At 29.0% G+C, this 21,545-nt stretch overlaps 1 protein-coding gene across 1 annotated transcript; it reads left to right on the top strand.

Moving 5' to 3' along the window:
* Positions 1 to 4,766: 4,766 nt before the first annotated feature.
* On the top strand, positions 4,767 to 19,863 carry LOC126736306 (uncharacterized). The gene is made up of 2 exons (XM_050440598.1): positions 4,767 to 5,612; positions 17,740 to 19,863. Exons 1-2 carry the CDS (start codon positions 4,824 to 4,826, stop codon positions 18,184 to 18,186), a joined length of 1,236 nt encoding a protein of 411 aa, XP_050296555.1. The 5' UTR covers positions 4,767 to 4,823; the 3' UTR covers positions 18,187 to 19,863.
* The last annotated feature ends 1,682 nt before the right edge of the window (positions 19,864 to 21,545 follow it).

Below are 21,545 nucleotides of genomic sequence, written 5' to 3'. Positions count from 1 at the left end.
CTTCGATTGATTGATATTTCAAATGTTTCCAGCATAATTATTATCCTAACTTTCAATATCCATCCTTCCGTATCATAAAACAGTACGGACCATACGTAACATCCGATACCGTATAACCATCTTCCCAAACCAAATCCCCAGAGAGTTAAATCTTTTTACTCGTTTTATATCATCATTATGGTATGAGAGTTTCGTACTTGGGAACTTATCTAGTTACTAGAAATTTTTTTTTCTTATGTTGATGTGAATTCTCAAGTTTGCTGTGCATTCTACTATATCCAGGAGAAAAAATTTATATTATTTGCTTACCGGATATATTGTTGATCAATGTGCTATTTACTTTCATGCCTAATTACTGTTCTTTGGGAGCTTCTTGAAAGATGTTTTAAGAGTAAAGGCTAAACAAAAGTGGGGAAAAAAGCATATCCCTGTCTTACACATTTAAGTATTTTCAGTGTAAAATCTAACTATAGGTTATTGGTTTTAGTACAAGTTTTTTATCATAGAAGATTAGCTGTAGTTATACAATAAAAAAAATTAAAATAGCTTTATTACAACTGCTTGAACAATTTAAAAGACTTTTTTATTTCAATACCTTTTTTTAATTCGTCAGATTTAGATAATGCGCATGTCCAAATTCAAATTGTTTTTATGTAAGAATTATATTTTTTTTCAGGAATCAATATTCCTTACATTTAAATTTGGGGTTAGATCAACATTCTACTAAGAAATTATATTATTTTGTAAACCTAAAATTCGGGGTAGGTCAATATTCTCGTGAGATTAGAGTGAAAATGTTTTAACAATGTGCTTCCATGATTTGACTCAATTTTTTCAAGCCGTCAATAATATTTAATGTACAAAAAGTTCTTTTAGTGAGAACATATATTGCCGCCATTGTTAGATATTAGATTTTGATTATGAACTAATGTAATGATGTGTATATTAAATTTAAATAATTTTTACGTAGAAAATTATTATATCTTAGAATATCGATTTAACCCTAAAATCTAGGATTATTATTTGTTTTCATGGTTGTCAAATTTTGATAATACGCATGTCTAAATTAAATTCAATAATATTTTATAATTCTAATCTTATTTATATATCTGGGGTTGGGTTGTTTGGTTGGGTCTTCTGAAGTTCCATGATTTGAATTCATTCTCAGAACATATTTAATTCTTATAAATTTTCAGTCACATTTAAGTCACTTTTCTTTATTGATAAAATAACCCTTTAATGTGCTCATTTTAATGTAAAATATAATTTTTTTCACTTTTACAATGTAGAAAGGTAAAAAATGCTCTTAAACTATGTCCTAGCTTGGATATATTTTCCAATAAATAAGCTGAAGTGCCATAGAAACTGATTCTCTATGAATAACAAATTATCGAAATATTTTTTTTTACTATAATACAAATAATTATATTGTGATTAAAGCTGGTACAATTTACAATAAATAGATTAAAGAGCTGTAGAAACTGATTTTTAGATAGATAAAAAAATTATCAAAATATTTATTTTTTACTGCTAATACAAATAATCTCATTGTAGAAAACGAAAAAATGTTTTTATACTAGCTGTAGGTTAATAAACTATAGAGAGCTACTAAGACATTTCATCATACTCAAGATAAAAAGGGAAACATCTTATTTTTCACTAGGTACCAATCTACCACTCTCTAAGATCATCTGGAAATTGTAATCACTGAAAATTATATTGCATGCATCTTAAACTTCCGGAGCTCGCGCTAAGTATTTTGGAAAGGACTCTAAAAATTATTGGCAATAAAAGTTAATTTTTATTTATTTTAAGATTTTATTCATCAAATACATTGATTTTGGCATTTTAACAAAACTTATTGCTACAAAAAAATTAAAATAAACATTTAAAAAAACTTTCTAGAAGCTAAAAATAAAAATGTGTTTCATTCTGAGCGGCATTCATGACAAATAACAAGTAAATGCTCTAAACAAACACATTGGTGGCATTCAACACAAAAAAAACGAGAAGGTCTATTTTTTTTTCTATCGCAGTATGAGCAACGTCCACGTTGTCCTGCTGGTAGGGGCTCAGGTGTAGGTGTTTCCAGTCCGAAAAGTTCTTTTATTCTCAACTGCGTAGCGTTAGGAAAAGTTTGCCTCATTTGACGGCGAATATAGCCCTCCACTAATTGAAATGACAAATATCGCTTACTTGATAAAAGCAGCACGTTTTTTTTTCTTTTTTGGTGTATATGATACTAAAGTACAGTTATGACGAAAGGCGAACATGGATGATCCAAAGGATTCGAAAATTCAGGTGGCAATTCCCTTCTGTTTTTTCTAACTGTATCTAATAAAGTTAGCTTGAAATCGGACTGAAGGGAATTGAGTAGCTCCATACTGGTAAACCAGTTGTCAACTGTAATATTACGACAGGTTCCTTTTATTGATTGGCACAATCTCTGCACCACTGGAGTGGGAGAATTACTCGCTTGGAATGGACCCTCAGGCTGCTTTCCTACGTAAACCTCCATGTTACAGGTGTAGAAAGTCTTGGCGTCTACCATAGCAAATATTTTTGGGTTTTCTAGGTATATACTGTCTAAAGTTGCAACGCCCCCGAAATGCTCTAGCTTCTCGTCTATTGTTAGCCATTCAAAAGGTGTATAGGCTGAGTCAAAGTTACCAACAATTGTATCAAACACTGTCCGGATGGCGGCTAGCTTGTCAGTCTGTTTTCGTTCATTAATTCGTAGCATTTAATTTCTACTCCTTTTTGTATAACTGCAATTAAAAAAAAGCAAAAATTAATAATATGATCAAAAGCGTTTTATCGAGGGTTTTATTTATCTTAAAAGCCATTTAAACTTACCTCAAACCGATTTCTTGTAGTAAGCGTCGAAAGGTGCTTTTTTTAAACCAAATAAAAATTGCGTCGTTTTCTTCAATTGCGGCTAAAGTCTTTTGAATCGTTGGCGGTTCATTCCTAAAAAAAATTGATGGATTGTCCTGCGGATCGCACATTTTGTGTCATCATCTACATGATCCAAAATGGCTCGGGGTCTATTGTACTGTTTTGGCGCTTGAAATTGAGGAGAAACGTCATGTTCCCGAAGAATGTTATAAACACTACTATGACCAACTCCTAAAAAAAAACTTGTGTAAAACGTATATTCTAAAAAACAGTAATTTTTAATGAAAATTAGCTTTCTTTAAAAATTATAATAAATTAATTGGACGGACGCTGTACAGTGTGTCCCAAGATGAGCGAATTTATACGTAAAAATGACGAAAAAATTTGTAGTTGAAATTTGGCCGTTTGGCATCTAGCCCTGCTTGATTAAAAAATCAAATTTAGCATATTTTTATTTTTTAAAAATCAAGCCTTGGTACGAGCATTTTTAAAATTTTATGATTAGGTAAAGTAGTATTTCTAGGCATGATGTAAAAAAAGTTTATAAGAAAAATTTGTTTAGAATGCAAAATTATGCCCGAATACCGAATTTCATAACCATAGGCCTACTTTGATTTTTACAAATTTAAATCTCTAATAATTAAATATGAATAAAAAAATTCATTGGTACATACACAAAACGTAAAAATCAAAGTAGTTCTATGGTTATGAAATGCGGTATTCGGGCATAATTTTGCATTTTAAACAACCTTTTCTTATAAATTTTTTTTATATCTTGCCTAGAATTACTACTTTACCCTCCACTTTACCTACTTATAAAATTTAAAAAATGTTCGTATCAAGGCAAGCTTGATTTTAAAAAAATAATAATATGCTAAATTTTATTTTTTATTTAAGCAGGGCTGCTTGCCAAACGGTCAAATTTTAACCACAACATTTTTTGTCATTTTCACGTATATATTCGCTCATCCTGGGACACACTGTATATTAAAAATATTTATTACCTGCAGCTTCTGCTGTAAACTGGACTTTTTGCACTTTGTTGTATGCTGGATGCTCGTTATCACATGTTTTATATACATATGTTCATAATCACTTCCTTTTCAGCAAATGTTTTCATACTCTTTTCTTGGGGGGTGACAATGGGGGTGTACGCGGCGCGTCAGCCATTATTTGTTAACAAACAAATTAACAAATTAACAAAAAAATGAACACAATCTCAACTTTTCAATATTGCGAAGATTCAAATATTCGAATTGCAGAAAATTCAACCAATACGATCTAAAGCCGCTCGACTAAAAAAATTAAATAAAACCCCAAGTCATGAACCCTATCGAGGCTCTAGGCCACACCTCTGGCACAGAACGATCACGTGACCACTCCATCTGTTCGGTAACCTAAGTATAAATTCAAATTATTTTCATGTAAAAATTATAATTCCTCTTTTTTGGAATATTGATTTAGACTTAAATCTGGGGTTAAATCGGGATTCCTTTAAAGCTGGAGCCTTTGATTTTTATTTGATTGATTGTATGATTAAGACCTATATTTTCAAAGTATATTCATTCTCATTCAAATACATACATTATTTTCCTTTATTAAAAAATGCCTTTATAATGCTCATTTAAATTATTAAGAATATTTTTTTAAGCTTTTACAATGAAAAAAGCAGAAAAAGCTCCTTAACTATATTCTCGCTTTTACTTTATTTGGCAATAAATTAAATTAAAACGTCATGAAAAACTGATCCTCTTAAATAAATTATCAAAATAAGTGTTTCCTTATCATCCCCTTCCTTAAATCTAAAATAGAAAAAAAATAGTAAATTGAGATTGCATCAAATGTCCTTGCACATTTTTAGATTAATAATAGAGTTGGTCGCTGATGCAATAAACTGCGATTCAGTTTGCAAACTGCATACAATAATGTCGGTTGTTCAGTTAACTGCTAGTCAAGAAAAACTAATTAGAAGCGCATCGGAAAAATGCGGAATTACGCATTACAATATCAATGCCGAGGCTGGCTCGACGAAGGGCGATAATTATTTAGGAATTATTTATAAGATTACCGTTACGGGAAATGGAGGAAATAAAGTTTTACATCTAATATTAAAGAGTGCCCACACCAGTGAACATTTTAGAAAAGAAATTTTACTCAATAAAGTTTTCGAGCGAGAAGCTTACATGTATGAAACAGCTATAGCCAGTTTGCAAAAGTTTCAAGAGAAGTATGATTTAAGTCAGCCTTTTACAGGAGTTGCAAAGTTTTATGGATCTAATTTAGAAGATAATAACGAAGCCCTCCTAATGGAAAACCTTAAAGAGTATGGGTATAGCCTCTGGGATAGAATGAAACCCATGGATGATACTCACGTTAAAGCAGTTTTTAAGGAATACGCCAAATTTCATGCAGCTTCTATGGCTTTCAAAGCCAAAGAACCCAAAGAATTTGAGAGGGTTACAAGAGTTATTGAGAAGAATGTTTTTGAAATGAACGAAGCCTTTAATACGGAGGAAAAAATGGAAGGTTTTTTAAAATCGTATCTTACTGTAGGGGCTGCGGCAGCTGAGGGTAATGAGAAAGCGACTGCGATACTCGAAAAAATGAGAAAAAATATAAAACAAACAATGGAGGATGCTAAAAATAGAAACAAAGAAAATTTTGTAATATTGCATGGGGATTGTTGGTGTAATAATATTTTATTTAAATACGGGGTGAGTTTGTCAAAGTATATAGGTATTATAATATATCATGTCATCGCCATTTTGCTTATTCATTTACATCCTCTTGTCAATCCCCCTGTGTAAGGAAGAAATTCAAAAAAGTCACCCTTGTGCTTAGATATCAAATTACGTGCGATCTTTAATATTTTGTTATTTTTCTACCTAGGGTAAGTAATCTAATATAGCTATACTGAGTACTTAGCATGTAACAAAAAACTACGATTCTTTAATAATGATTTTATTCGTAATTTTTAATAAATTATTACAAAATGATCAAGAACCATGGAAATTTTTCAAAGAATTAATTGAAACTCATTACATAAAATTAAAATTTTAGCAGCCATCATCAACTTTATTTATTTTATTAATTACGTAAATACGATCCTGGATTTTTTAAGACCACCTTTTTGTCACACACTTAAGGTTTATGGTAAATTAATTCTAATCTCTTAAACTATAAGCAAAACATCTATAGTGTCACAGGAATGAGTATATTTTCCGCATCAAAACTTCCTATATTTGTAGGTCTGATGATAAACCTTAATGTTTTAAATTTTATACATGTGGGACTGTAGATTTTGTGTTTTTAGGAAAAAATGTGGAAAGTTTTGTGAAAAAAATGTGATTTGTTTCATCTAATTATAAATTTTTTTTATTAAAAATTAAGAAAAAAAGAAAATTTAAAAGGGTTAAATTAGTTTTTTGCAAAATTCTATTTTTTTTATCCATTTGATAATTTGGTAATCCATTTTTATTCCAAATTAACTTTTTCTCATCTCACATTTCTCTTTTTTTTCTATATCACCATTCTATACAAATATTTACACTATATTATATCGCCAGTTCATGTCTATACTATTATTTGGTTTACTAGAAAGAAAAATCATAATTTTATTAACATCAGCTTTTATGATATCATGAAATTTAATTCTTATATTGCAATTTTATTTTTTTTTCATTTCTTTATTGTTATACATCTTATATGTCAGGATGTTCTTAATAAAAAAATACACAAAATAAAAATTCACTAAACAATATTAAAAAATCTGTACTATTACAACTATTTAATTCGGAAATTCAAAATTGATCCTCACTCGCTCTTGGAATGTCGACAATCGTAAATTATTCAATTGTTCGATTTCAGGTTTAATTTTAAAACAAACTTTTTTTAAGTGAAAACTGTATTGTTGTGACGAATTCATAATTACTAACTTAGTTTGTTGGTTATTACGTCACTATTACACTAAATATCAATTTAGAAACTATTATCTTATACGCTGAATTATTAGTAAAAAAGAAAAAAAAAATAGACATTCACGTATCTAGAAGAAACATGAACCTAAATCTTTAACTAAACCTTTCATTCTATTTAATTAAATCTAAGACCAATCCATTTTAAATATTGATATTTGAGCCCGTTTCTTCTTTTCAAGATCTCACCTAACTTAATTTTTTCTTTTATTGGAATTTAAAATAATAAAATACGTATTTATTGAATAAAAAAAGACCTAATTTGAACCAACGTTTTTATAATTAAGTCGCATACATTTTGAAACTTGAATTTACTATAAACCAACTCATACTAATAGATATCTTAGTTCTAATTGTAATCATCTAATAAGGGTAGAGAAAGGAGTAGTAAAAAGTTTATAGGTTAGTGCAAACATTATTTAGAAAAAGTAAATGAATCATTTCCTAAGGCTAATACAATAAAAGGTAGAAGAAAATGAAATGCAAAAAATCGGGTTTTTATAGTTAAATCTACTACCGTCATCAAGGTAAATAAAATAAAATTAAATTAAATATGTAAAACTATTTAACTTTTTTGTACTCCTTTTCGTTCTTCAAAATGTTTCTTCAAATACTTTTTTTATAATTGAACGCTTGCTTGACTTTGATAAATTGTTTTGAAAAGTAAAAAAGAAAATGCAAAGGTTACTTTTTTTTTAAATTAAAAGAAATTGATGCTAATGTAATTAGAAATTTAATTCAATCATAAAATATAAGATTAAATATAATTAATAAAGTGTAAAGTTATCAATTAATTTTAAGAATTACTTATTCTGCTTCTCTCTCTAGCAAAGGAATCTATTTATTATTAAAATGAACCGAACAAGCAGCTATGCATACTTTCCTTTATTTTACGTAATTTTGACATTGTTTCCTGTGCTAAAATTGAGGAAGCACCCCAGTTTTTTCTGCGGTTATTGTCGAATGCATGTTGTATTATTTTTTTACTAATTCTTTTTCGTAATGGTCTAAAGTTTTCACCTATGTGAAATTTACACTTATAAATTGATTGGCGATAAATTCTAATTTCAAAATTTTGTAATGTATTTAATTATTAAGAAAAAAAAGCTGATCATTAGCCTCCTTTTTGAGAGTAAATTTTATAGTAGACTCTTTGGAGTTAATATAACTTTAGAAATTATTAAGGTCTATTTCGTTATGGCGATATATTGAAAGAATATCATTAATATATCACCACCATGTATTAAGGGTTTTATCAAATATACTAATAGTTTTTACATTTTTTAAATTAAATTATAAATTTGCATTTAAATAATAATTTAGAATATTACCACTATTAATTAATAAATTTGGTTAATTTTCATAAGTGTTATGAAAATAATAAATAAATTGTATTTGAAGCAACAGTAGTATTACCTTTACCTACTGGAAGAATTTTAATAGTATTACGGGATTTAAGTGGTTTTTAAATCTTTTAATGGTTTAAATTTTGTTTAATTTTTGATTTATCAATTCTATCTTTGTCCTAATTTTAAATTTGTCTTGTTTCGATGATAACTGTTTTCTATAGCTGAAATGATATTTAATTCAAGATATTGAGATATTTAATTCAAGATATCATGATATTTAATCAATTGTTTTTATTTAATAGTTGCTAAATTATATTTTTAATATAAAGTAGATTTCTTTTATGCATGTTTTTATTTTTGAAAATTATTGAAATTAATTTTATTATATCTATGAAATTTAATGCTTTCTATTAGTAATGCTTTACTTGCTCTTTTTAAGATTTTATATGCTTTATCATTTTTATACGAGGTATGTAATCCTAAGCATTTTGGTATTAAATTATTAATTATGCATTCATTTAAAAATGTTATACTATTTTCACTATGAGGTAGTCACACTACAAATTTTCTGACATTTTCTCTGTATATCTAAAAATATTTAAATAATTTGGCTCATACCTTTGATTTAAAAACTTAAATATCGTTAAAAATAAATTAAAAAATAATAATAAATTGGCAGAACGCACAACACTAAGTGTTACATAGTTTAGTACAATTTTAACATTTCACCTATTGTGAAAAACCTACTACTTATTTCTAATTATCAACAAAACTTTGGTATGGGTATGAATTCTCCTCTTTCACCAATTTTAAGTAATACATTTATGGAAAATTTTAAATCTGAAATCAATAATACGATTTGATAAAAAACGTAAAATATGGTGGCCATATATTGATGATATTTGTAATATCTTATGAGGAAATATAAATATCTATGTAATATGTATGTAATATTTTATGAGGAAATATAAACTGTCTATTATTATTATTATCATTATTATATTCTTTCAACTATATTATTATGGATTTTTCTGCCATATCGAAATATACGTTAATAAATTTTACAATTATTTTAACTCTCGAAAAAAAGGCTGATAGATCTTTATTGTAATTAATAAGGGTAAAAAGAAGAGTAATAAAAAGTTTATAGGATGTGCAAACATTATTTGTAATAATCAAAACTTAACAGCTATAGAAGATTTTACTAAAAATGTCTTATTACAAAAAAAATATCCAAATAAATTTTTGGAAAATTGCTTTAAAAAGCTTGATAATCTGCATATCAAACAACTTTTTATTCCTGCATAAATCTTAGGTTCATAAATCATTTATTCCTGTTTTCTGATAAAATAAAAAGTATTGCTAAAAAATTTTAGATTACTTAAGTTAAAAATGTAACCATAAGGCTATTTTATTCTATAAATAGGTTTTAGGTCTTTTTAATTTCAATAAAAGGAAAAATCTAATTAGGTAGGATATTGAAAAAAAGAAACGAGCTCAAAGGTCTATAGATAAAGCGTCAGCTCCTGGATATATAAGAAAATATATCATACATCAAATAAATTATTGTATTTTAGCTTTAGTAGACTTAAATTAAATCAGGTATCTATAACGAAAAGTATCGGTAAAGATCTAAAATATAATTTTTCTAAATATCTGAATAAGTCTATTTTTTTTTAATAATTGAGCATATAAGATAATATTTTCTTAATTGATATTTACTGTAATAGTGGCGTAATACTAACAAAATAAATAACAATTTTTTTTATTGACAATTTTCAATTTGATAGCTTTTTGAAGCGCTGAGGATAACCTCATCGAGGTCGAAACGTCGAAAATATATAAACACGCGTTTGTTTTAATGTCTATTATTTTTGGCCTCAATCCAACAGGCATTTAATTTAAAAAAATCGTTTAACCTTAATTTTAAAAAAAATTTTAAAATGAATATTGAAACTTTAAAAATTTTAAAATAACCAAATGATATAATTTACTCAATTGCATTTTAAAGAAAATTTATTTATGAATAAAATAAATTTAATTAAAGCATAAAAAATAATAGATAGTAGGCATACCGCACTCCATAAAAATTAATAATTATTAGATACTGAAATATTGCATTTTTTAATTTTCCTATTCTAATATTGCTTAACAGATCAAATGCCAGCAGTATATATGCATAAATGACCCTGGTCCAAGCCAAGTGCATTCCAATTTAATGTTTACCCGTGCAGCTTATGCATATATAAAATAGATTCAGGAAATGATTTCTATTAACCTTGGTTGTAAATTTTCTCGTTAGTTACAACGATGATAGATATTAGGAAATGTACACATACCGAGCAAAACATGTTAAATTAATACAAATTGAGTGTTTTTTTTTTGTAGTAATTACTAATAAATTAGTTATTACAAGCATTACGAAAACCTATGGGGTGCTATAACTATAACGCAGTTTCTTACTTGGTTCTTTCACTTCACGAGTTTCGACTAAGAGAATTTTGACTTTCATCTCAAGGGCAGCAGAACCTAATACGAGTAGTCATTCTATTTATCTCAGTGTTGCATCAAAGAGGTTAAGGGAAACAAAAATATTTACTGTTTCAAATTTTAAAAACACTGCTAAGATCAATAAAAGTCACTTAGTATTAGTTATACAGGGTGTCCGGAAAAGGGGGCCAATCCGCCGGCCACATATAGGGTGGACCAAAATAATGCGACTTTCGTTATGCAATTTTTTAATTGGGCGCTCGGTATTCAATATACAGGGTGTCAAAATAAGAAATATAAAATCGTTTTTTTTTTAAGTAAGTGATGTGTTTCATAAGATATTAAATTAAAATTTGGTGTGAGGGGGTTTTTTGGAACGATAAATTGAAATCCGTTCACGGATTTGCTATACTGTTATGATATTTGTTTAGTAAAAAATTCTAATTATCCAAACTTTTCTTGTAAAAAAAGTATTTTTAGTAAATGTTGGCCTGAGAATCCGTTTATTACATATCTTAATTTTAAAATCTAGATACTTCTTTCTAAACAAATTGGTTGACCTCGGGCACCAGTAACTTTTTACGTACTGTCAAAGTGACAAATTTAAACGCTTCTGACTCTCTTAATAAGCTTCTCAATTACTCCTAAAATAAATCTACATTTTTTAATTACATATTTGAATTTGGTGTGTTTTCTTACAACTTATAAAACCATAATGGCTCATAGACCAAGAAATGTACCCTTTTCCGAAATGGCGGATATGGTTTTGATGTCTGGTAAGTTTTAAATATTATTGTAAACAGTAAACACCTGTCAATTCTCAACTAGGAAAATGTGACTCCAATGCTAGTTTAGCCGCTAGACGCTATGCCCAGACATTCCCAAACCGATTTCATCCCAAAAGAAAATATTTGTTAAATTTGATTAACCGCCTAAGAGAGGCTGGAAGTTTCATCGAACGACGGAAGGGTAATTGCGGCCGACCTCGTGCGGTTCAACCAGGGTAAGAGGAAGAATATTTAAGAATTGTCGAAGAATCACCAAACATTAGTACTAGGGTTTTAGCAAAACGGGTGAGAAATAGTGGAAAAACCGAGACACATAATATTTTACGGAGTCAACAACTTTATCCATTTCATCTTCAAAAAGTACAGGGTCGTTTACCCGACGATCCTGATGCAAGACATGCTTTTTGTAGATGGTTATGTGAAATGAATAATAGAAATGTGGATTTTATAAGGGCGATTCTGTTTACTGACGAAGTCACGTTCACGAGAAACGGCATGACAAATATCTATAACGCACACATATGGGCTGAAGAGAATCCTAGGGCCATAGTTGAGACACATCATCAAGTAAATGTTAAAGTCAATGTGTGGGTAGGTGTTGTGGATAACTTTCTTTTAGGACCTGCCATCTTACCAGGTAATTTGACTGATGATTTATTTCTGTTGTTTCTACAAGAAATACTGCCCAATTTGCTTGATAATTTGCCTCTTAATGTAAGACAAAATCTTTGGTTTCAACTCGACGGTGCTCCGGCTCATTTTGCCATAAATGTTATGAACTATTTACATCAAGTATTTCCTAATCGCTGGATTGGTCGGGGTCGAGATGCTCCTGTTCCGTGGCCACCCCGTTCGCCCGACCTTACCTCTTTGGATTTTTCAGTCTGTATGTATGAAAGACTTTGTGTATATGGTTCCGATTTTAAACGGGGGTCATGTAAGGGAGAGAATCATTGCAGCTGGAGAGCATTTCAGGTTGAAACCAAATATTTTTCAAAGCCTTAGATTTTCTTTAATAAAGAGAGCTCGTATGTGTATACAAATGAATGGAGATCACGTAGAACAAATAATTTAGGGTCATTATTCTATGATTTTTATTATACTAAGTAATTTAGAAAAAATAATTTACGTTTATTTTGTAAACTTGTTAAAATGTATCTAGATTTTAAAAATAAGATATTTAATAAACGGATTCTCAGGCCGATATTTACTAAGAATACTTTTTTTACAAGAAAAGATTGAAAAGTTGGAATTTTTCACTAAAACTTTATTATACAGGGGTACAAAAAAGTTTTGATATTTTTAACACATGCAATATACCGCAGGTGGCACCCTCTGCAAGGTATAGTGAATCCGTGAACGGACTTCAATTTCTCGTTCCAAAAAACCTCCTCATACCAAATTTTAATTTAATATCTTATGAAACACTCGACTTACTTTAAAAAAACGATTTTATATTTCTCATTTTGACGCCCTGTATATTGAATACCGAGCGCCCAATTAAAAAATGGCATAACGAAAGTCGCATTATTTTGGTCCACCCTATACGTGGCCGGCGGATTGGCCTCCTTTTTCCGGACACCCTGTATATTGTGAGATCGTGATTGTGTATTTTCGTTAATTTTGTATGTTGGTCTTTTTATGAAAAATGGATGAGTTTTTTGTATACCATTTAAAAGTTACTACTTCCCAGGCGGTGGGAAAAACCGTAAGGGTCTGCGTAAATCACATGTTATCATTAAACATTTTCTCCAAGACAGTAACTAAGAAAAATATCGATTGATAAAATTTTAAAATCACTGATAAGATACAAATTCAGTATCATTTAAGTAAACAAAAAAAATTTTAATTTTTTTCTACTGGTTTCCAGTGAATAAACACCGCTGTAATAAATATGTTATGGCATCTCTGTTTTGATATTTTTGTAAAATTTTATGTCTATCAGCTTTAGCAAGTCTTTTATAGTAAATTGGTATAAAAAAGGTATCATTAAGTGGTCAAAACATAAAGTTTTCAGGGATAAATAAAAATATAGATATATCGTTTTCTACTTTTGGATAGGCAAATTGTAGATGACATAAATTTTAAATGACGTATAAGTCGGTAAAGAAAATAAACACAACTTAATTACTTTGAGTTAAAATCACTGCTGAGATAAATATATTATTGCATCAATGCTGTTGAGAGAATAAAAGTTTTAAAAATTTTCCCGGGTCAATAACCCTCTAAAAATATTGCATTATCATATGTCATATAATCGATAAAACCTTAAAATTACGCACGTTATGCATTTACAAACAAAAAATGTTCCTATAATACTCGAATTGATAAATCATTTCAAATTGTTCAGATAAATCTGTAATTAAATCAGAGTCTATAGGGAAAAAAAACAATGTATTTACTGGTTAACAAATGATGAATTCTTTAAAATCGCTGATGAGGTAATTATTTAATTAAGTAATTTTTTAAATAAGTTTTTATTAGTTTTAATTCAGAAAACAACTAAAATGCTTCTAAAGAAAGTGTATTACCCTTAAGAATTTTTTTTAAATATAGGGTTATTTTTTAATCCAAATTAAAATTAAAAAATTAATAGTTTTCTTTAATAAAGATATCGGAAAACTTTAATACCGTCTATGAGATTGGAGTTAGCCTAGAGGCAACATAGGGCCTCCTAGTTAACATACTAAAAGTTCTGTTCGATCCCGCCATGCCAAGTTTGAACAAAAAAAACGCCATTGTGTTTTTTTCTAATTTTTTAGCATAAATTTTTCATTTATTAATGTATAAAAAATATGTCAAGACTTTATTTTTAAGGTTTAATCGCATCCGTTGGGACTAAAAAAAACGCAACTTTAAAAATAATATAGTAACAGATTTTTTAGATAATGGATATTTTAATCACAAATCAAAAATTATAGTTTAAAGTAACTAGAGTTACAGATTATAGTTTCTTTTCTGAAAAAAAATCAAAATTGTCTACAACTCTTTCATCTATAACTACCAATCCGGCATTAGCATAACTTATTCGAACCTTGGCCGTACTTTGGAGAGCACCTAATGCCTAATTTCTTGCACGAGCAATTTCTCCCACACGCACTTTCTTTGCAATTACAAAATATTTGTTTTAAAAGATCTGCAGGTGCTATTTCTTGTACTGTTTTTACGGAAGATCACCATTATCACATTTTATCCAATCCCATTCAGTAGGACATTAACCAGCCATTCTTGAACCTTAAAAATGTACAACTAAATTAATAATCGATAATAATTTTAAAATAAGTATTATCGATTTAGTCCTATGGTTGGAACTTTTGGTCTGACTCTCAAATTACGAAACAGTTTTACCAGTAGTCCAAAACTCTTTATTTTTACTTTCGACACATGTTTCGCTAACGATATTAGCATCTTCGGGAGAAGATTAAAACTAAACTAAAACTACTTACAAATGGCTTTATATACTAATGATGTAGCTAATAGAGTGGAAAACGCAATGAAGCATTGCCGAATAAATCTTAAACACTAACTAAACTATATAATTGACTATAAGGGACTGGACCTTTACCATATTTCACATGAGCTACATGTTCTTTAAATCTCACATTAATTGATCTACTGGCTTGTCCTATGTACTTTTTATCACAATCATTGCAATTATCTTATAGATCCCAGACTTTTTATTGGTCTTTATTTTATCTTTTGGGTTTCCTAAAAAATGTCGTAACTTGGCCGAACTTTGATAGACCATTCTTAGACCTAAGTCTTTAAAAAACCTATCAAGGCCTCTTGTCAATATTTTACCCGACAGTTTTAGAACCCTTATATTTTACGAGACAGTTTTACCACTAACCATTTAGTTAGAGTTAGTTAGTGCTCAAGCAACAGCGCCTTGCTCTAGTCTGAACTAAGGGTCTAGAGTATTTCATTGTGTCTTGAATATAAATTAATTCTGTACATCCAGTAAATATGATACCAGTTCAGTAGATGTGGTTCTGGCTGTGAATGAACAAGCTGGGTAGCTCTATTAGCCCCCTCATATCCGTATGCCATGACTATTCTGCACCTAATAAATTCTTGTTACGTCAGAAAAAAAGTGTTTCAAAATTCTGCAGGTAAAGCCATATGCCATTCTGCCCTTGTGACTGTAGTCGACAAACATTGTACTCAGGTTGCAGTCGGGGACACATCAAACCTGATGTCAGTATTTGCGTCCGCAATGTAGAGACCGAAACTCCCAAAGGATCACGCATATCTCTTTGAAGTGCTGGTATTGTCAAAGTTGGGTTTCTTCTGATGGTTAAGTAAATATAACGGTTCTGTTACTGATTAATTACACACCTGCTGCTACTACTGCTTTTCAGTCTATCATGAAGAGATAACTATTCCGAGTGTTCACACATCACTTTACCAAACCGCAACGCTATTACACACGTATCTTTTAGAGTGGGCTTCTTCAAGTAAAGCCACTATTCTTGCATGGTCAATCTCACTTATGACTTGTCCAGGCATCTTTTTATGTGAACTCGTAAAATATAAATGTATTGACTCTAATAATAGAACCAAAAATGAAACTTGAAAAAAAAATTGTTAACATTTTTGTCGCAACAAATTTGCGATCAATACAAAAGATAAACATTTACAAATAAGCCTACAAAAAGTTACGGACGCTAAAGAATTTTCTTGTATAAAAGTAAGGTGATGCAAAACTGTTAACTCTATTTCTATAATTTTTTGCTAGTTACCAGTAGGTAAAATCAAAAAATCACAAACTGTGTTAAATATGTTTATAACACATTTTGAAAAAGTTACTTTAATAATTTTATACCAAAAAAATCTGTCTTTTACCTGACATAAATATTTAAAATCCGTAAATTAAATAGTTTATATTTTGCTAATTTTAATAAACTTTTTTAAATCTTTTCTCTATAAATAGATCTTGAAAATCACTGCCAAGATAAATATATTTTGTAAGATTATATATAAATAATGTTGGTGAGGTCTAAACATTAAATAGTGGCTATGATAAAAAGGTATTAGATGTACTCAATAGTTTGATTTTCGTATTGATCCCTTTTTTTAATCACCGCTGTGATAAATATTCTTATCACAGCGGTGCTCATCTAAACCAACAAGAAAAAAAAAATCTTGTCTGGTAAATAATTCTTAACAATCACTACTGAGATAAATAGGGTAACCAATCGATGTTTCTTTAAATATTATTATATTTATCAAGATATTCTCATACTGTATATCTATATGTAAAAATTCTATTAAAGTAACGAAGTAAAAAAAAAACAATTAAATTAATTATATAAACTGTGATTAATAAACAAATATGTATTTTTTAAATCGCAGCGTAGAAAATAACATCGTGACATACATCATAACCATTTTTAACGAGCTATAATTTATTTAGTATTTACTTCTCCATAACGATATATTAACTTTTAAATATAAGTATAAAATATAGTTTTACTGAAACTTTTACTTTTTAAATATAGTTTTACTGAAAAAATTACAGGGCATTAAATTCGGGGAGCGTGCAAGCCAAAAAGGGATTATCTTAAATTCTGTTGTCAAAGCCACTGACAGAAGGCAACTGTAAGATAATTTTCAGGTTATAACGTTTGTACCTGTTAAAAATTATTAAGATAACACTGTTCATGTCGACTTACGTCCAGACTTTCTTATGAGAAACCTTACATGTTAGTTTAGTTGCTAAGGCTATAGTACTAGTTTTTAGATCGCCTTTATTATTTTGAAAATGTTTTCTCAAACTTTTAACATTTCAGGTCGAACCTGTTTTCCTGCACGACTTTCTCTTTATTCTTTTAATTATGCTGTGTAAACTTTACTTTAAACCACATGTCTAACTGAAAACCACAATAACGCATAATGCTAGCCATAACCTTAATTAGCCGTATAATTCTTATTGATTGAATTCCCGTTAATTAATTAATATTTATAATTTCGCATATCATTTTTCGCGGAAATAATCACACCTCAGGATAGAAATTTGCATATTCTATATGTTAACTGTAATTACGTATTAACTATATAATTAAACTCAGGTGGTACTGTATATTTTATGTTTCATTACATTATAATATTTTTTGCTATATCATAGGTTCAACCATCATTACTTGTGAAGAATATTATTCAAGTTTTCAAATGACCATCATCCTAATTGGTAAGCCCATAATTAAAACAAATATTAACACGCCATGTGTTTACTTTCAGGACAAAACAAAGAAGATACCATCTAACGTATGTTTTATTGACTGGCAAATATCCAAGTTGGGATCCCCGGTCCTCGATCTATCTTACTTTTATTGCGCGTGTGCCTCTCCAGATGATTATCAAAATTTAAAATCCAACTTAAAAACTTACCATGACACTCTGTCACGATATCTTCGAGAGTGCGATTGTGATCCGGATGAAATCTACAGTTTCGATCGTTTTATGGATGAATGGAAAAGGCTTGTTAAACATGGTATATTTTTGGCATTTGTAATCATTAAAGTTATGCTAACTGATTCTGAAGATGCTCCGGATATCACACAGAAAAGGGAGGACGGAGGAGGCATCATGGACACCTTTATGAGTTTTCAATCGTCTCAAGAGGATGAATATAATAAGCGCATTTGCAAGTTGTTGGAGTTTATGGATGAAGAAGGTTATATATAAAATGATTTATTAAAAAATTAATTAAATACATAAAAATAAGATTCAGCTATAATTTGACATATAAAATTACTAATGATTATTTTATACAAATTTTTTTTTTTTAATTTGGATAATTTAGTGATAAAAAGTATTAAGATTTTTCCAATTATTCTTGTGATTTGGTGACCAAAGATTGTAAATTAGATATTGTGCTTTATAGGTGATTTGGTCAAATGCAAAAAAAACGTTTCGAATTATATTGAGTTCATCTTCAGGACTCAAATTTTAGGATTTAGAACACCATCTCGATCTATCTGTTGTAGAGCTCTGAATATTAATTAAATATAATTTAAAACGTTGGCAAGAAACAAATAGTTTTCTTCAGCATTTGATCAATTTACCCACGAAACACAACACCTAACTTTTTCAATTTTCATGATTTTGCAGAATTTTTTTTTTGTTTTATTAAAAAAAATTGGCAACTATTCTAATGGATTATACAGGGTGACCCAGTACAATCTACAGACTCCGATTTCTCCCAAGATACTTAACCTGTAAAAAATTATTTAGACATAAGTTGTTCATGACGCTTGAGTCACCTTTTAATGTCATTAGATTTGGTTTCAAATATGAGTTTTTTTTTTCGTCTAACTTATTTATGAAAAACATTTTATTTATGAAACAAATTTTTGAGATTTTTTTAGCCTAAAATTTATCAACAAGATTAATAATTGCAAGGTTACAAACACGTTTGCGATTAATTAAATTAAGACAGAAACTTGCAGCACTTGCTTAACTTAGAATATCTCTAAGATTTAAAATTAATAACATCTAGAACTTTTTAAAAATTTTACTTTTTAGTTGATCTCGAACATGGAAAATAAAAAATAAAATTATTTTGCATGTAAAATTTTCCGCTCTTTCCAAATCTTACGGCAGAAATAAGGATTTTCTTTTTTAAAAATTACCTTGGCTTTCAAATAATCTTTAAAGTTAATTTCAGTTAAATCCAGTAGTACCAGAAGGTGACCTCCATCGTCTTAAGCCACTTATGTCTGAACCATTTCTTTGCAGGTTAAGGATTTTGGGAGAAGTCGGGATCCATAGATGAAATGGGTTTGTAGTTTAAAAGCTAATAAAGAGTTGGCAGCAAACAACGTTTAGAATAAGAATCAATATTGGCAACTTTTTCCTAAATTAGCCGTCCTCCTATCATTTATATTTGTCCAGATAGCAATAGTGGCATATGATATTTTACGGTTCTGTCACCGTATATGTTTATTAAAAGTTTTAATTAAATAGATTCACACGTTTCAAAACGTGGCAACATTGCTTTTTATTAAACTCCACCTTATGACGTCCGTCAACCAATCCGCATGCATTTGAAAGTCTGAATGGTTGCCTATCTTACTTGGTAAATAGATAAAACCAGTGGTGCCGTCTTCGTTTGCCATTAATAATTAATTACCACAGTAAAAAAAATTATTTCTTACGTGAATTTATAATTGTATTTTTAAGTATCTAAATAGCAAATTTTGTAGTTTAAGTAGTCGTATGAACTATATAAATATATGTTTTATATGTATATAATAATAAAAATATTATATTACTTTATACCATTCCATTTTGCAATGTAGTCATTAGCTAATAAATCTTTTTTAAAACTATATTAATAATAGAAATATTAGAAAATATAAATTTTAACTTAAAAAGGACATTTAACTTTATAATGGAAAATTTATTACAATTTGTATATATTCACATCTACATTTTTATGTATACTTGAAACAAAAATGTAATATATTTTAAATAATTACTGACTATATATATATAGGTATTTTTTAATTAAGTGATATTCAGAAGTGATAAATTAAATATTTTGTGAATAATATTCAAAAATAAAATATTATTGTAAAATACACATATCAAATTAATTGTCTTTTTCAAGAGTGTGTACGTTTTATTTATTGTTTATACGAAATTTTGATTTTTCAGGGAATGCTTTTTATTTTATGAAAAACAAATATCAAATATTTCAATTAAAAAAATAACCAAATATTATGTTTTGTCCCGTTATTTTCACATATATGGTTTAATTAATATGTTATGAATAAACTGTTGTATATAATATTTGTTTAATTATTTGAATTATAAGCGTTAAGCAAATAATTAGGATTTCATGTAGAATTAAAGATAAATATTTTGCTTCAGGTGAAATGTATGAATATAAAATAAATATTTTTAAGGTTTTTTTTTATTTTTCGAGCTGTAAGAAGCAAATTATAAGAAATTGTCCTTTTGAGGTTAAAAATTTAAAGTTTTTGCTTTATTATGTGTGTACTAGAAGGTTGACAGACCATTGTGTAAAAAAATCCTTATAATCCTATTCAATGTTATGCGTTTTCTTGAAACAGCAGATCTAGTCAACTGATTTGTTATGCCTACGCACCAGTCACGCATATTCTTCAACCACATAAGTGACGCCGTCTTTCGACACTTCTTCCTTGAATGTTCTCCTGTAGTATCAGTTGTAACAAGCTGTATCTTGAAATGTCTGCTCATGAAATGTCCCTCATGAAATGTCCCAGATACTGTATCTTTCGTTTTTTAATTGTCAGATTTTTCTTTTTTCATTCGCCTTAGCATTTAGTAGTAATTAGTTATTTTTTCTATCCAGGTAATTTTTAGTCTTCTGCAGTATGTCCAGTGTTAGAAAACCTCCAGTCTTCTTATATCTACTTTTTCAGGGTTTATGCCTCCATGCCATAAAGCAGCACACATAGCACATAGCATCTCAGCAATCTGATTTTCTAGGCAAACTGATATTTCTGACGCTGATCTTGCCTTTTTTATTCAATTTTTTTATTTCCTGGTATCAGTCGTTGTCTTTGTTGATAATGGTATCGAAGTATTTCTATTTTTCTACTTATTGTACTCGTTGGTTGTCTATGTAGATTTATCGGACATTGCTTATTCTTTTGATGCTTGATCAATATGAATTTAGTTTTTTCACGTTCATGGTCAATTCATATTCTTCTCTTTGATCATTTACTTTGTTCACAAGTATTTTTACATTTTGGAGAGAATTGTATCATCAGCATACCTCAAGTTCTTAATGATGTCATGTCTAATTTTTTTAATTTTAAAAGTGTAATGAGATAATGCATCGTGGTTCCGGTAAAACGGTATAATGCTTCTCTTGTGCCTAAACCTTCTCGAAAAACATACTGCGTCTCGCTGATATCTTGTTCCAAGTTTCTATACTGTATACATTTTGATCACCCTTCTTCCCATCTTGGAAAAGGTACTATAACACTTTATCAAAAATTAGATTTTAGATGCTGCTGAAGATAATGGGGGTTTGCATCACCAGAATCAAT

The sequence above is a fragment of the Anthonomus grandis genome, chromosome 5 (genome assembly GCF_022605725.1).
Source record: "Anthonomus grandis grandis chromosome 5, icAntGran1.3, whole genome shotgun sequence".
NCBI lineage: Eukaryota > Metazoa > Arthropoda > Insecta > Coleoptera > Curculionidae > Anthonomus > Anthonomus grandis.
The sequence above is the reverse complement of the archived record's forward strand: the minus strand, read 5'-3'. Positions and strand labels throughout refer to the sequence as shown.